At 31.2% G+C, this 15,225-nt stretch overlaps 2 protein-coding genes across 3 annotated transcripts; one reads left to right on the top strand and one right to left on the bottom strand.

The window, feature by feature from the left end:
* Nucleotides 1-4,078: 4,078 nt before the first annotated feature.
* On the top strand, nucleotides 4,079-6,149 carry LOC18047379 (protein PF14_0175). Its single transcript, XM_006442579.2, has 4 exons — nucleotides 4,079-4,289; nucleotides 4,421-4,500; nucleotides 4,843-5,923; nucleotides 6,006-6,149. The coding sequence occupies exons 1-4, from the start codon at nucleotides 4,191-4,193 to the stop codon at nucleotides 6,069-6,071; spliced, it is 1,326 nt and encodes a 441-aa protein (XP_006442642.2). The 5' UTR covers nucleotides 4,079-4,190; the 3' UTR covers nucleotides 6,072-6,149.
* An 87-nt stretch (nucleotides 6,150-6,236) lies between these two features.
* Nucleotides 6,237-10,696, bottom strand: LOC18047378 (peroxisome biogenesis protein 12). 2 transcript variants are annotated; one of them, XM_006442578.2, is made up of 10 exons: nucleotides 10,432-10,696; nucleotides 9,972-10,077; nucleotides 9,536-9,684; nucleotides 9,066-9,315; nucleotides 8,418-8,527; nucleotides 8,110-8,184; nucleotides 7,871-7,957; nucleotides 7,538-7,624; nucleotides 7,069-7,206; nucleotides 6,237-6,680 (listed from the first exon to the last, which is right to left on the bottom strand). In XM_006442578.2, exons 1-10 carry the CDS (start codon nucleotides 10,537-10,539, stop codon nucleotides 6,609-6,611), a joined length of 1,182 nt encoding a protein of 393 aa, XP_006442641.2. In that variant the 5' UTR covers nucleotides 10,540-10,696; the 3' UTR covers nucleotides 6,237-6,608. The 2 variants fall into 2 exon arrangements, with proteins under 2 accessions (XP_006442641.2, XP_024044569.1); XM_024188801.1 differs by having other exon boundaries at nucleotides 10,425-10,540.
* Nucleotides 10,697-15,225: the final 4,529 nt, after the last annotated feature.

The following is a 15,225-nucleotide window of genomic DNA, read 5'->3' as shown; positions in this document are numbered from 1 at the left end:
ATTGATTTTAGCGTTGAGGGAGGGAACAACGACATATTTCATTTATGTCCTTATTGTGTGTGTGTGTGTGTGTGTGTGTGTGTGTGTGTGTATAACTGAAGGATAAGATTTATATCCCTCTTTGGCGAAGGAAACATGATCATTTTTCAGTGAGAAAACTCAAAAAAGATAACGAAGGTTCTACTCATGAATAAGACACTTATTGAATTAAAAAATAAAAACAAAAACAAAATCATATACTTTAGCTTGATCAAACTAACCACAAGTTGTACAACCACTCCTTAATTTAGTGTTTGACGTCTCACTGCCTCATCCTTAAGATCAACGGTTTATGTGTCGATATTTTGTTATGAGAGCCAAATTTTCTTCTAATTTAGGCTTAGATTTCTCCATCCTTACAATTAGATTTTCGAGCAGAACTTTTGATGAACCATATCAAACAAGTCTCGAAAGACTTCTTATTAAAATATCAGTCAAATTGTATTGTAATATTAAAAAATACTAATCCAAATTTGAAAAACACCCTTTGATTATATGGTAGTCACATCCTCGCCTATTTTTGAAGTTGATGGTTTCAAATTCTCCTTTGTGTATTGTGTATAATTAAATTTTCTTCTAAACATTATGTATTCATATATTCCAACTGCACTATACAAAATTAAGCTAAGAATTCTAGAATTTAAATAGAATTTTAATTGTGAATATAAATATTTTGTAACGTAATTCAATAAAATAAAAAATAAAAAATAATAATTGCAAGTTGAGTGAATTAAGAAACGTGTATCCTGTTTTCTTTGAATTGTAAATTTTGAATTACCCCCCCCCCACCCCGGGTGACTGACAACATACCCCTAAAAATAATTGAATACTGTTAAATTTAACAGTTGTTGACTTGTTAAAGTACAAAAATAAATTTCAGGTTCAACTAAAAGGATTGCATTATTATGTGTCTTTCAGATTGTAAGATGAATTAAATAATAAGAGATTTATTTTCTTTAGGGGTGAGGCTTGTATGTTAGTTAGATGATTATCTTATAACTTAACAAGAAAGTTTTAGATGGTAAATTTGTCCGGTCAATAAGCCTCTAAATTAATGCTATAAAATGATGAAATTTTGAGCATGTGTTTTTGTCCGACGAAGGACTCATTTTAAGTAAAAATAAATAACATTCAGGCTGTTAACGAAAATATCATAGAAACACAAGTGTACAGCCAACCAATTTATGTACTCTTTGACCATGTTTGGTTGTAGGAAAAGAGTAAAGAGAAGAGGAGAAGAAAAGAGAGGAGGAGAAAGGAAAGAAGAAGAAAAGGTTGGGGAGTTTAATTTCCTTTATTCAATTTAGGATAGAATTAGTAGAGGAAAAGGAATTTTATAATTTTTTATCTGGAAAAATTTATCCTTGTATTAGATTTTTAATATTTATTATTAAATTAATTAAAACTATAAATATGTTTAACTATTTAAAAATTAGCCTCAAGGTTAATATTTCATTCTCAATGTCCTGGCTGCATTTATAGTGCTTTTATTAAAAATGTTTTTGACTGTCATTGTCAAAAGTGCTTTTGCCAATTATTATTCAAGTGCTTTTATTAGTTTTTTTTTAAAATAAGAAATATTAATATTATTTCAAAAATAGCCCATAATATTACTATAAAGATATGAAATTTCAAATGCTCAAATAAAATAATAAAAAATACTTAGTCAAATTTCAAAGACATTCCAAAATATGAAAAAACAAAATCATAACAAAAAATACTTAGTCAAATTCCAAGTGCTCAAATGAGTTAACTAGTGAAGCTAGACATTAATAAACTATAACATCTAAGCACGAGTTAAATTTCACCATTAAGGAAAAGTTTAACCCATGTTTCTATGTTATCGTCACAAAATTGTAAAAATCATTGAGCGCACTATCACAAACAATTTAATTGGTGGCTCTAAATCGTTCTATTATTGTAAGACGACTAATCTTCTTCAACTCTTCACTCAATCCTAATTGTTTGTCATTGATTTCTTGTCCCATATCTAAACTAATGACGTTAGAAGGGTCTTTTATTTATGCAATGATAAGAGTTGTTAGCTCTTTAAATTCTCCAAGCTCTCTAGAATCTTTATTTCTTCTCCTTCTTCTTGATGAGTTGTCTGAAGTTTTTAAACGTTTTTGTGAAGCAATTAAGAAAGACACATTGTCATTAACATCATCTCTCACATTATCAACATTCAAATTCTCTCCTTGAGCTTCATTGTTCATCAAAAGATATTCTTAAATTTAAAAAAATAAAATTGAAAACCTAAGAATGAAGATTGAGATATTGAAGCTGGCAAAATCACTAGTCGTTCTACCGTTCTAAACCGAGAGATCAAGGCTGAGACTGAGAGATCAAAGTTGAAAGTGTGAGAACCGAGACTGAGAGATTGAAGCTATAAGGAAGATGTGAGAGGCGGCTGAAATTTGGAATGATTTTGTATGCTCAAAAGTTGTCACCCGTGACAGCTATCGGAAGTTGAGAGAGAGAGGATCTGTCGATTTTGAGTGAGGGGTTGTGATGTTATGAGGGAAGTAAGGCTTTTTCCATTTAGATTTGTTTAGGGATAAAGTTGGAAAATCAAAATTAAATGAGGGTAGAATAGGAAAACACAACCTTTTCATGGTGTGAACTCCGAATTTCCCTACTCTTCAATATAATCATATTCCTCAAATAACAGAGATTGGGTGTAGAACGAAATTCACTTTTACCAACTGAACAAAGGAAATTATAAAGGAAATGGAAAATCTCTCCTCTCCTGCCTTATTTTCCAGCAACCGAACATAGCCTTTATTTCTCGACTAATGACATTAGATTTTGATTATTAATTTCTTATGAGTTATTATATAAATTAGAGAATCAAGATAAAAACTGAATGTGAAGTGTATGTATGTTGTTTTGTGTCACGAGAAGATCAAATTTGAAGAAAACTATGGAAGTGTTAAAGAAAAAAATAAGATTAAAAAAAATATAAAAAAATGTTGATAAAACATTCTCATTATTATTTTTTTAAAGAGAAAGAAAAATCCTCTTTGTTAGCATCACAAATATTTTTCAAAATTCAAATCAACTAGAATAAATGAATGGATTTTGCTATTTTGCTTTTTTCAAAATAAAGATTTCAATTCAAATTATTTATCGGTGCAGTGGTTGATATTTTCTTTCTTCATTCTTAAAATCAAAGGTTTGAATGTCTCTTCAAAAGTATGTATAGGAGCATATTTTTAAATTTTTTTCTTTAGTTCAAATTTTTAGATTGAACTTTCTTTAATATGAAGCTAATGTGTGGATTCCAACAAGTATACTCAATTGCATTTATTAGTTTTATACTGTAAATCTAATGTGTAAATAAAGACAAATGAATAGAAAACAAAAGAGACGTGTATACAGCAGGGATCGTGATCCACATTGAAGCATTAATCAAAGCCAAATGAAACACACTTCTCTTAAATTAGGGATAGTAAAATGTCAGATTCAGATTGAGCTTGATAAAATTCAAGCCCTATCCTAGTATGTCTTTGGTCAGGTTAGGCTCGGCCCGACTCGGCCCAGATTTTTTCAGATCAAGCCAAAAAATCTGAATTTTACATTCTACATTTTTTTTTTTTTCATTTTGTTTTTTACAACTTTATAATCTATAAAATTTTACTTTTTGTTGGATTAGGCTTTAAAAATTGGGCACTAAATTTAGAAACTCCAAAAAATATATTATGGGTAAGTTAAATATAGATTAAAAAAAGTGTATTTTAATTAAATAATACATTTTTTTATCATTTTTTGGATTTTCGAGCCGGGCTACCGACCCGATCTGAAATACCCGAACTTGGGTCGGGCGGCTTTGTCCACCATCCCTGCCTTAATGAAGCCCACAACAAAAGTTTTAAATAAACAGATTCTAACGGTCACTTTTTCTATCAATCCTCTTCGGATAATAATGATGCTTCAAATTTCTTGACCGTTCTGTCATCCACTCTCCAATTTTTATTCTTCCACATCTCTCTCTCTCTACTCTCTAGTTCATATTTTCTAAAAGAGTAAAAAAAAAAAAAAAAAGGAGCGCTTCTGTTCTTTTCGCTTGAGAGAAAGGAAAAAAAAAGTGCTTTTACATTGAAGTCAAAATTATTATCATAACTGTTATTAATTGGGCTCATAACAATATAATGGGGTGCTTTTTTGCATATTTTTGCGGCACTTGTGCTTGTAAGCATCGAAAGCGCCGGCATTTGGTGAATGCAATTGCAACTCAGCCCGATTCCCCAGTAAGTCTATTTCCAAATCCAAACTTTCAGATTTTATTTCTTATTGGTATTTTTGCTTCTTTTTTTTTTCTTTTTTTTTTATTTTGTTTGTTTTTGGAAGCAAATGATTGATGAAATGAAATTGTCTGCAGAGAGATAAAGTAAGTGAAGCTCTTCAACTGGTTAAATCGACAAAAGAAGAAGCTCCTGAAAAACCCATTGCAGAATCAAAGTAAGCTTACATTTTTCTGACTGGCCTTCTCCCCCCCCCCCCCCCCCCCCCCCAATATCCAAGTTCTTTTAGAGGGAAAAGAACAGCGGTAGGCCGTGATTTGGCGGCAAAATGGTGAGAGAGATCCTATCATATTTAGAAATGTTCACATAGATTTTCTTTTGAGTCAATTATGCGCTTTGACTATAGTGACTCAATTGTATTTCACTATAACATAATTGCTCAAAAAGGAGTCTCAGTGACTATTTCGTCAAGCCAAGGGTCGCTGTCCTTTTTCCTATTTTGTAATGTATATTTATTTTCCCAGATTACGTATATTCTTTGGCATGTACTTTTATGTAGAGAGAAAGTGGAGGAGGCATTGGATTGTTGCAGTACTATAAAGAAAGTCACTTCTGATTTAAATGTCAAGACTCTTGAAGAAGAGTTGGTTATTGAGCAAGTTGTTATTGATAATTTGGTGGAAAACAATGAGAACGAGGAGAGTGTTGATTTGGTCAAAAGCAATGAGAATGATAAAGAGATCGATATCTTGGATCAAGAGAACGAGAAGAAAGAGAGAGGTGATGATGACTTGGTGAAAAAAATTGAGAGAAAAGGAAGTGAAAACGTAGGAGAGACACCAAAAGTTCCAAATTATAGATACCAAAATTGTGCTGCTAGTGAAGATGACTGTGATGAAGATTTGCAACCGGAAGGAAGTGAGATAAATGATGGTAATGGTGATTCTAATGATTTGGGTAGTAATCGACAAATGTTTTTAGTTCAAGAAGAGTCATCAGATTCATTGTTTTCACTATCAATAGAGTCTAGAAAACAAGTTTGCGAAGTTGAATTGGGGGAAAAGGAGGTTAATAGTCCAATGCCTAAATGTAGTGCTAATCAAAAACTTGATGAGGCTAGAGATGGGAGTCAGTGTTTTCATTCTGTGCTGAATCCAGTTGAAAATCTTACTCAATGGAAAGTGATCAAAGCAAGAGCTGCAACAACTCCGTTCAACTGTCACAACAAAGAGAACATCAATTTTTGCCCAGAGCCTAGTTTTAAGCTAACAACTTGGAGTTTGAAACTGAATCCTAATAAGAAGAATGAGGTTGTGGACGGAGATGTTGCAGTTGATACAAGCCTTTCAAGCTGGTTAGTTGACCCCAAAGCAACACCAATGTCCAATACTAGTATCATATCTGATGGAAATTCAAGTCAAAATCGTCAGGATAAGCCAATTTTGGGGGATTTAACAGTTGAAGAGGTGAAAGAATTATCTGTACCTACATCTGCAAGACAGTCAAGGAGATGCCGTAGTCCTGATGAACCTAAAGTAGGTACAATTGGGAGCTACTGGAGTCATACAGGGAAGGTTATAAATTCAGATTCAGGCTCTTCCAGCCAAGGAATGCCCAAAAGAACAAGCAAAACTTGTGAGGTAAGATGAGGTCCATTTGTTTTGTAATCTGTTTGCTTATCTGTTTGTAACATGAAGGTATTGATAAATTGTTATTGCTCAGGATGAGAAAGTGAAGCGGCATTCTACCCCATTGCAATCAAGGCTGGATTCTTGGATAGAGTTTTAGACATAGTCTTAAGCTTAAGTTGTGAGCATGGTCACCTTTCTTTTATTTCCACCCGCCCGCCCCGCCACCCCCCCAAAAAAAAAAATAATAAAAAAATAAAAATAATCGCTGAATCTCCTAATCCTGCTTGATGGGTATAAAACATCGCACCATTGATTTGTAAGAAATTGTAATATCATCAAGTGATTTTGATTTTAAAATAAAACGGTTACATCATCGATACATTGCAGATTTAGTCTCATGTATACAATCATTGGCTTGGCACAGCAGGCAGACCAACTAACTGTGGCTCCAATTATGGCTTCAAAATGGGTAAGGATGAAATATTCAATTGCCGCAGCATATAGCACCTAATAAGTAAACTCTATACTGCTTTATGCCTTTATTGGCTTGGGCTCACAATGCTCGTGTCTTGGCGTCTGCTTATTCATTTGGCTTGATTACTGAATTCGTCTACAATGCTTCTTTGCTTGTTGACTTAGCTTGATTACTGAATTTGTCTACATTGCTTGATTACTGAATTCATCTACAATGCTTCTACATATCGTGAAAGAGTCTCCTTATCTGCTCAACAGTTGCTGGCATTAATGTCACTGGGCAGCGCTTATACTGTGTCGATATAATTCCACAAAAGAAGAAAAGCCAATAGTAAAGAAGATATACAAGCAAGTAGGATAATAGAAAATTGCAAAAGGTAAAAGAAAAATCGAAGTTTCATATATTGATTGCACTGCACACAGATGGACAGTAAAATGTAAAGGCCATCCAGTGCTATAGAATCATTGACTTGCTTATGCCTTTTGAAACTGTAAATTGCCGGCCACTATATTTTCAGCTGAGAAAGGGACTTGATTGAGATCAAATTAAACATCTTTGAAAAATATGAGCTTTGAAAAAATTGAAGTTAATAAATCTAGACCCAACCACAATGAGATCTGTTTTCATTCTTGAAATATTCTAGTGATTTTAATCAAGAATAAGAGTCTAGGGATCTCACCTGTGAAACATACTTGAATATGCAAGCATAGCAGAATACAAACCCTGAGACCGTAACTACAGATGGATTTGCACGCTTCTGTGAGCATAATGGGCAGATTGTTCTATCAGGTGGCAGTGGAATACCCTCTCTGGCAACCTGTTTAAGATATAAATCAAACCAATAATTTAGTAAACATAGTACCACATTTAATTCCGTCTGATATGGAATTATTAAAGATACAAGAATTGAATGTTTTAAGATAACAAAAGTCACAATTTCTCAGCAAAACAAGAAGCATTTTCAAGAAGTGGTCCTTTGATATCCATAGAAACAAATCCTACATTCTCTGCCTCAAGTGACATTATACGCTCATACATAATCTTATGTTAAATTATGCATAGCACACACATGCATGTGTGCGTGGGGGGTGTGTGTGTGAGAGAGAGAGAGAGAGAGAAAATCAAAGAAAAATTGAGTATTTTTTCACCTTTGGGGGTGGAGGTGGTGGGGGTGGTGGATACACCGTTGGGGCTGACATTCTCTCCTCAGCAGATTGGTACCACCATTCCATCATCTGAGTAATTTACATTATTTATAATGTTGAAGCTATTTATTTGTAAGAAAATAGACGCAAAAATAATAATAATAATAATAATAAAATTGCAATGATAAAGACAAAAATAGCATAAGTATTCAGAAACTGTCCAGTTGTTGCATGATCTGTTGTACTATCTGGTTTCCAGAAGCAAAGCATTTTAAAGATAACTACCCCTTTATAAAGGACATACATCATATTCATATGCGGGTAAATCACACTCACTTTAAAAAAGAATACTGCTGCAATCAAGCCAGTCTGTGCATAGTCAAGCATCGTGTATGCACAGCTAAGTAATGCTCCTTGTAATTTCTGTAAGAGTAGATTGATACGACATCAGTATGCTATAATCTAAATAGTAATTTTGGGTTAGACTAATAGACTTTTCAATATCTGCAAACTAATTCAGTCTGGTACATCAGTTAATTAAAGTCACCAACCAAATAAAGATACTGAAATTATACCTTCAACCATAGAGGGCCGAGAAGTCTCTCACGTTCACGGCTTCGTATCTTGGATATTCTAGAAGAATTATCCATCTACCTTACATCAAAAGGTCAAGCAGGAAGTACTGAGATGTACATCAAACAGACAAAAATATAATGATTTTAAAAAAAAAATTCTGGGGAATCTATAGGCTCATAACCATGTAAATAATGAATACATACATGTTTTTGAAAGGAGATTCAAAAAGTTATCTATTGGTTCACAATTTTCCTGACCGATGCAAATATTGACGACTTAATATAAGAATATGAGCCAAATATTTTACCAGCTCTTGCCCTGTAGCTCGACAAACATGGATTCCAAGGGCATGCAATCCTACAGAATAGAAGCCAGTAGCATCCAGCAGATATAAGAGCTGATAAGTGAATGATAATCCTGCATTGGAAAAACCCTGTATTAGAAAAGATATATTAATTGATATAAACACAAAATATGGAGAAGACAACAAGAAGACCTTCATACTATGCTGTATTTGCACTTAGTAATGGTAGTGCCAAAGCTTGTACACCACATCTTTAATTAGGCACTAGCAACTTAAATTGTAAATAACATTAAATTGTAAATAATGTTTAGTAACCGTACACTCTAATCAAGTGCCAGTAGAACTCCCCAAACAAACAAAAGTTTAGTAATCTAAAAGGTTCATCCTCATGCGTAGGAACTAACTTTTTATTCTTTTAAGTTTTAAGCATAGATCATAAATGGGAGGGGGAAAAAAAGTTTAATTACAGCTTCAAGATTGATATCATTCAACAAAACGAATGTCCAATCTCCAGCAATTCAACTAATAACTGTCATATAACATTTAATTCCAACTTTACTAGATTATAAACCTCCCAAAAGCTTGCTTAAATTTAATGATCAGCACGGTCACCAATAAAGACACATAACAAGAACTTAAAATTGCAAGTACCTTCACAGCTAGCATGTAGCCATGGATAGCAAGCAAATATTGTTTTCTGAATTTTCTTCGTTAAACGTGTTCTAACTGATGTTTCTGCATCTGTACCTCCCCTAGAAACAAGAGGGTTACCCCCTCCACCAAAATAGTCTGCATCATCAAATCTTTCATCAGTAGGTCCCCATAAACTTGCTTGTAGCCTGGCTTCCCTTTCCTTGTTGTAGACTGAATGCAATTTCGACTTAAAATACGGCATCACAACCTAAACAGAAAATCAAGTCTAGAAATCAAACCCCTTCATCAAGCCAGGCCTTTAGGGGAAGTTGTTGATCAAAATGAAAATGAACTAAAGATATGGATACACTTGGTAAACATGGCTCAAGTACAACGAATACACAAGGTGATATAGACAAACCAATGTAGGAATCAAGCGAAACTCAAAATGGCAAAGCCATAGCCAGATAAGGAGCAGAACAGAATACCATAAATACAACTGAAAGAACCCTTTGGCGCTTTTCTAACCCAGAATGATGAATCCCATCACTGGACTTCAATCGAGTATCATCCTTTTTTGCTCTTATTCTCACAGATCTCCTTCGCAAACCATATAGCGATTCAGAAAAAGAGGCATCTGAAGAAGCAAGTCAACAAATTAACAAACTCAAGGCAACTGTAAAAGAACCAACAGCATGCTCAGGCTACAAGAGATCATGCAAAAACGATATGAGTTACTGATCAGCACAGACAGGGCTGATATGTATAGAGTGGATATCAATAGCCTAATTGGTAGAATATTAGTGTATACTTGGATTTTCTATCAATTTTGCAACCACATGCACAAGGAATGACTATCATGGGCTTTAGGACCGGCTTAGATTTCATCAATTTCACATCATAAAGACAAAAACAAGAACAAACCTGTATTTCGCAAACTGTGGGTTTCGAGAATCAGCATAAGCAAAGCAAAGAACTCGTCTTCATAGTCTAAAACTTTATGGAGAAACGGTCTTCTTAATGCCAAAACCTGCAATCTCACACATTATATTACAAATTCAATCCAAGGTGAGTAAATTTAATGCCTTGGAAGCAAAACTTGCTGAAGTTTCACTTCAAATGACAAGTGCAGTCATCAAATTTCTGCTATAAACTCTAAAACCCCAACTTTTTTTTTTTAACAAAAGAAAGACTTTAAAAACTATCATTAAACAATCAGAATTTAAAAGGGTATTAATTTCAAAGGGAAATGAAAGAAAAAATTGACTATAACTCAACTGGGTCAGCATTATTTTATCAGTTGCAATCAAGGAAAGTTACAGAGCTACCAAAAAAATATATATTATAGAAATAATAATTTGTACGGTGAATATGTACAGCTTACGCCAACAGAGTAAGTGACAGCGGCTCGAAGACTGGCGGGCAGCTGCTGAGCAGCCGCCATCTCGAAGAACGTTGGCCGTGTGCCTTGTCCTCCCACCTGAAACAACATCTTCGAAATCTTCTTCTTCTGCTTCTATTTTTTGTTTTATTTTAATGTAATTTTCATTTTATAGGTTGTGTTTATTGATGCTGGCATAGTAGCAGTGTGTCAAGGTTGTGCGCTTTGTTAGTCTGTAATAGGGGCGGGCGCTATTCAGTTTGTTCGGTTTAGGGCTGAACGGAATCAAATTGAATCCAAATGGATCATGAATTTATTAATCAAATGCGAATTAAATTATAGAACCAAATCGAACTAAATTAAATTAATTTAGTTTGATTATGTTCAGTTTTATAATTTAGTTCGGTTTAATTCGGTTCAGTTCGGTTCTATTTGATTTTATCAAATATATTCATTATTCAATAAAAAAAATATAATATAATAATACACTATTAATACAACAATAATCTTGAGTCTATAAATTATCAAACAATAAACAACATAATAAAATTTAACAATAGTAAATTAACATAATAAATTCCAAAAACAATCTAGAAATTCATAAATAATAACCAATATAATTAAATCTAACAATAATAAATTAAAATAACAAAGTTCAACAATAAAATAAAGTGTATGTTATGATATATATAATATCATGTATTAATTTAACAAACAAAAATAAAAAAAGATAAATTATGAATTATTTTTTAATTTTAATTTTAATTTTTTCTTGAACCATTTGGTTCGGTAATTTAGTTCGGTTTTTAAACGAACCAAATGGTTCAGAATTTTTGAATCATTTGGTTTTTTACTCAAAACCGAACTGAACCAAATTGTCATAATATGGTTCCATTCGGACTGAACCGAATCAAATGCCCACCCCTAGCTTGTAATAATAAGTTTATGTAGGTGTTTCATGAATCTGTTTTTTCCTTTTATATATATAATAATTCTCTAAATATCTTTATTTTAATAAAGTAAATATATATGAAAATATAGATTTTAATTTACTAATAAATATAAAAATATAATTTTAATGTATTAAATTTTATATATTTTTTTAATTTTACAATACATTTTTACTTTAATAAAGTGATGATCCTTTCACTAAAAAAAGATTATAGAAAAAGAGAATACTACTTTAATTTAAAATTCCAAACTTTATTAAAGTTGAGAAAAATTATTAAATAATATTATTCAATAATTAGTGGAATTATTTACACTCTAAATATTATTTTAAACACTCTATTATTCTATGTTCATACACTAATTATAAAAAAATAAAATTTACTTTGTCCATTGTTTAAAATTCTAAAAATAACCTTACTTAAATTACTTAATTTTATTTCCTTAAAATACCAATAAAATTATTTAGCACACTAATTTTAACAAATTTAACATATGCTTACAAAAATAAAATTAAGTCATAAATAATTTTAATTATTAATTATTTTTATTTATGTTCAAAATTAAATTTTACACCCAAAATAACTTGTAATGAGGAAGCAATAATTAAAATATTCTATAAAGACTTGGAAAAGAAAAAAAGGAGACAAAGAGACGAAGAAGACGACGAAGGGCCAAAGCCGCCCCGCGCCCGGCCGGGAGCCCGGCAAAGAAAAGAGAGAAGAAAAGCACTTTTGTTTGCTTTTATTTTTTGAAACAAAAAAGTATCACACATCTTTTGTAATTAATTTTCTCATTTTTCATCAAAATATTTATCAAAGATGTTGGAAATAAAAATTTTACGGTTTAAGGTATGAAAGTTGTAAATTAAATAATGAGTGTGTTACATGAGTGTTTAAAGTAATTATACAATATTGATTTATGATAAGTTATCCTTAATAGTCATTCACTAGTAAGGATGACAATGAGGCAGATATGGGTTGGATCTATTCTGCTCTAGATCCAGATCCATAATAAAAATTAAGATCCGTATATATTCCAGATCCGTCATGAATCTATATTTTTCGCTCCATATCCAGATCCAAAAAAGAAATAAATATATATATCTGCTCCAAATCCGAAAAAAAATTAAAATCCAAATATATTCTAGATCCGTCATAAATTCTAAAACTCAGCAATAAAAAAGTAATAATTTTTTAGAATGAAAATTGAAGGCTAAAATGTTTTGATAACAAATAAATTATATAATTTATCTCAAAATATAATAAATATTGTAGTTTATACTTTTACACCAAAATAACAAATAAGAAAGATAATAAAATATTCTTCAAAAGTAATTGCAGAAGTAAGATCAATCTAATAGTCTATTGTCTCCTTCATCATTCTAATATCCACACACACCCATCCTTATTCTTACAACATTAGATAATGACATATAAATTAAATATGATTTATATTAAGTGTTTTATTATTTTTATTATGGTCATATTTGACTAAATATATGAATAACTATATTCCTTAAAAATTATTTGGCCAATATAGTAAAATAAATTACCAAGTTGTATTACTTGACTTGCAATTTGAATATTGCATGTACATGCTTTGGGGCTGGCTGACCTTTAAATTTACAAAACTAACCTTTAAGTTTTAAGAATTTAAATGTATGGTAAATACCACTAATATGCTATGAATAAAATTTATTATTATTATAATTCTACAATTGTTAAGAGACTTTTAAAATAAAATAAAATTAAAAGATAGGTGGATATAAATATGGATTTAGATATTAGGATAGATCCAGACCTGCTCCAGATCCGTCTTAGATCCACACATCAATATCCAAATCCGATCCAAATTTATTTTAAACCAATCCAAATCCGATTTGATTGGATTTGGATCACGTAGATCTTAGATCAGATCCAATTCATTGTCATCCTTATTCACTAGATGAATATTTTTGTAATACATTTTTTTTTTAATTAGAGTGATCATAATAATTTTTAGAGTACAAATAATTCCACCATTTAATAATATAACTAATACATACATATATAATAGTTGCATGAAGACCAAATTTAAGTTTTATTCCCTTTACCTCTTTTAAGATTTGAGCATGGCAATGTGAAAGCAAACGGGAACTGCAAATTGGGATTTGATAGGCCCGATAAAAGTTCAAACTCGATCCATAAATGGATATCAATTAAACAATTTGATTATTTAATTATAGGATGGTGATGTTTAACCCTCCAATTTCTCTTATTGGCCACTATGTTTCAATTAATCTCACTTATTTATACAATTACACTTATTAAATAATAAAACATAATTAAAAAATCGCAATTCTAGAAATCCTAGCCACATTCATCCCCCACTATTACCCCTTCAAGCCACTGCACCATTATCCCTTAGTCATTGGTTGACTAAAACCTTTTTTCATTAGAATTGATTTTAGCGACTTGATATAATAGTATCGAAATTAAAATTTTATCAAATGAAAAGAGGTAAAAGAAAAATTTCAGTATAAAAATCAGGAAATTTATAAACTAATTAGAATGGATGACAAATAATAAAAATGGGCTAGCAATGAAGTTGTTAGAATTGGAACAAATGATAAAAAATGGTGGCTCGTGATGGTGATCATGGTGATGGAAGGTGGGTAAGGTTTTGGAATTGTAAAATAAATGACGTTGATTAAATAATAGGATTAATGAGAGAAATTGAGAACGTCAAATATCACCGCTATTAGTTATTTCAACCATTTAACCCATTACTTTAATAAACATTTAATAATTTAAAATAAGTATAATGACTTAGATTTTTTAAAGAGCAAAGTAGTTGTCTTCGAGACACTGACCGAAACAATAGACTTTTTTTCCCTTTTTTAATGAGGAAGCAATAGAACTAAATTATAATTAGTTTTCTTTTTTTTTGAAAGGTAAAATACAATTAGTTAATTACTACAAAAAATAAAATTAAAAAAGTCAACATCTTCGTCAAACTAATATTAAAGTTGACCCATGTTCATCTACCAGATGTTCTACAATAGTACAATAAGCCAACAAGTGGATTTACTTAAAAGAAAAGGAGAAATTGATATATATTCTCGATAAAATTCATATTATAATAAATGTAAATGATAATCAATTAAAAAGAGTCATATAAGTAAATCACGAAAATGTAATCAGAAATACCTAATTGTAATATATATAATAATAATAATAAATCATATGACTTAATATCTTTCTCTAACTCCAACAAAAAAAAAAGATTTCAGATTAAAATATTTCTATATGCACAGTACAACTCATTAATCTACCAAGACTTGTTCCGAAATTTAATGCTATTAACATTTAGGGTGATAGCTATCTCTACCCATATTCATGGGAGGAGAAATAATTTTGAATTACAGTTAAAATTCGAACTTAGTGACCTCGGGAAATTTACAAAAATAGCCAAAAAAATTAGTCATTTTTCAACTTTAACCCTTCAAACTTTTTTCTATCATAACTAGCCAAACACCCTATTTTTGGACTACATTACCCTCATCATTTTCATCAAATTTACAAAGGCATGCCACTTTCCCTTATTAATTCCAGCACTTCCACCATTTTTTCCTTTTCAACTTAACAAATTTCATCACTCAACAAACTCCATTACTCTCAATAAATTAGCAAATTTCATCAAACAAGTATTACATAATTGAAGATATAATTATCAATTTGAAAGCTTCTTAAGGTTAGTTTATACTCTTACCATAACCTAAACTTTTAATCTATTGATTTTATCATTTGAGTTCGAAATTGATGTGAGTTTTTATTGCAAATGTTGTTATTTTTCATTAACAAAACA

The sequence above is a fragment of the Citrus clementina genome, unplaced genomic scaffold (genome assembly GCF_000493195.1).
Source record: "Citrus clementina cultivar Clemenules unplaced genomic scaffold, Citrus_clementina_v1.0 scaffold_3, whole genome shotgun sequence".
Taxonomy (NCBI): domain Eukaryota; kingdom Viridiplantae; phylum Streptophyta; class Magnoliopsida; order Sapindales; family Rutaceae; genus Citrus; species Citrus x clementina.
This window is presented reverse-complemented; position numbering and strand designations above follow the sequence as displayed.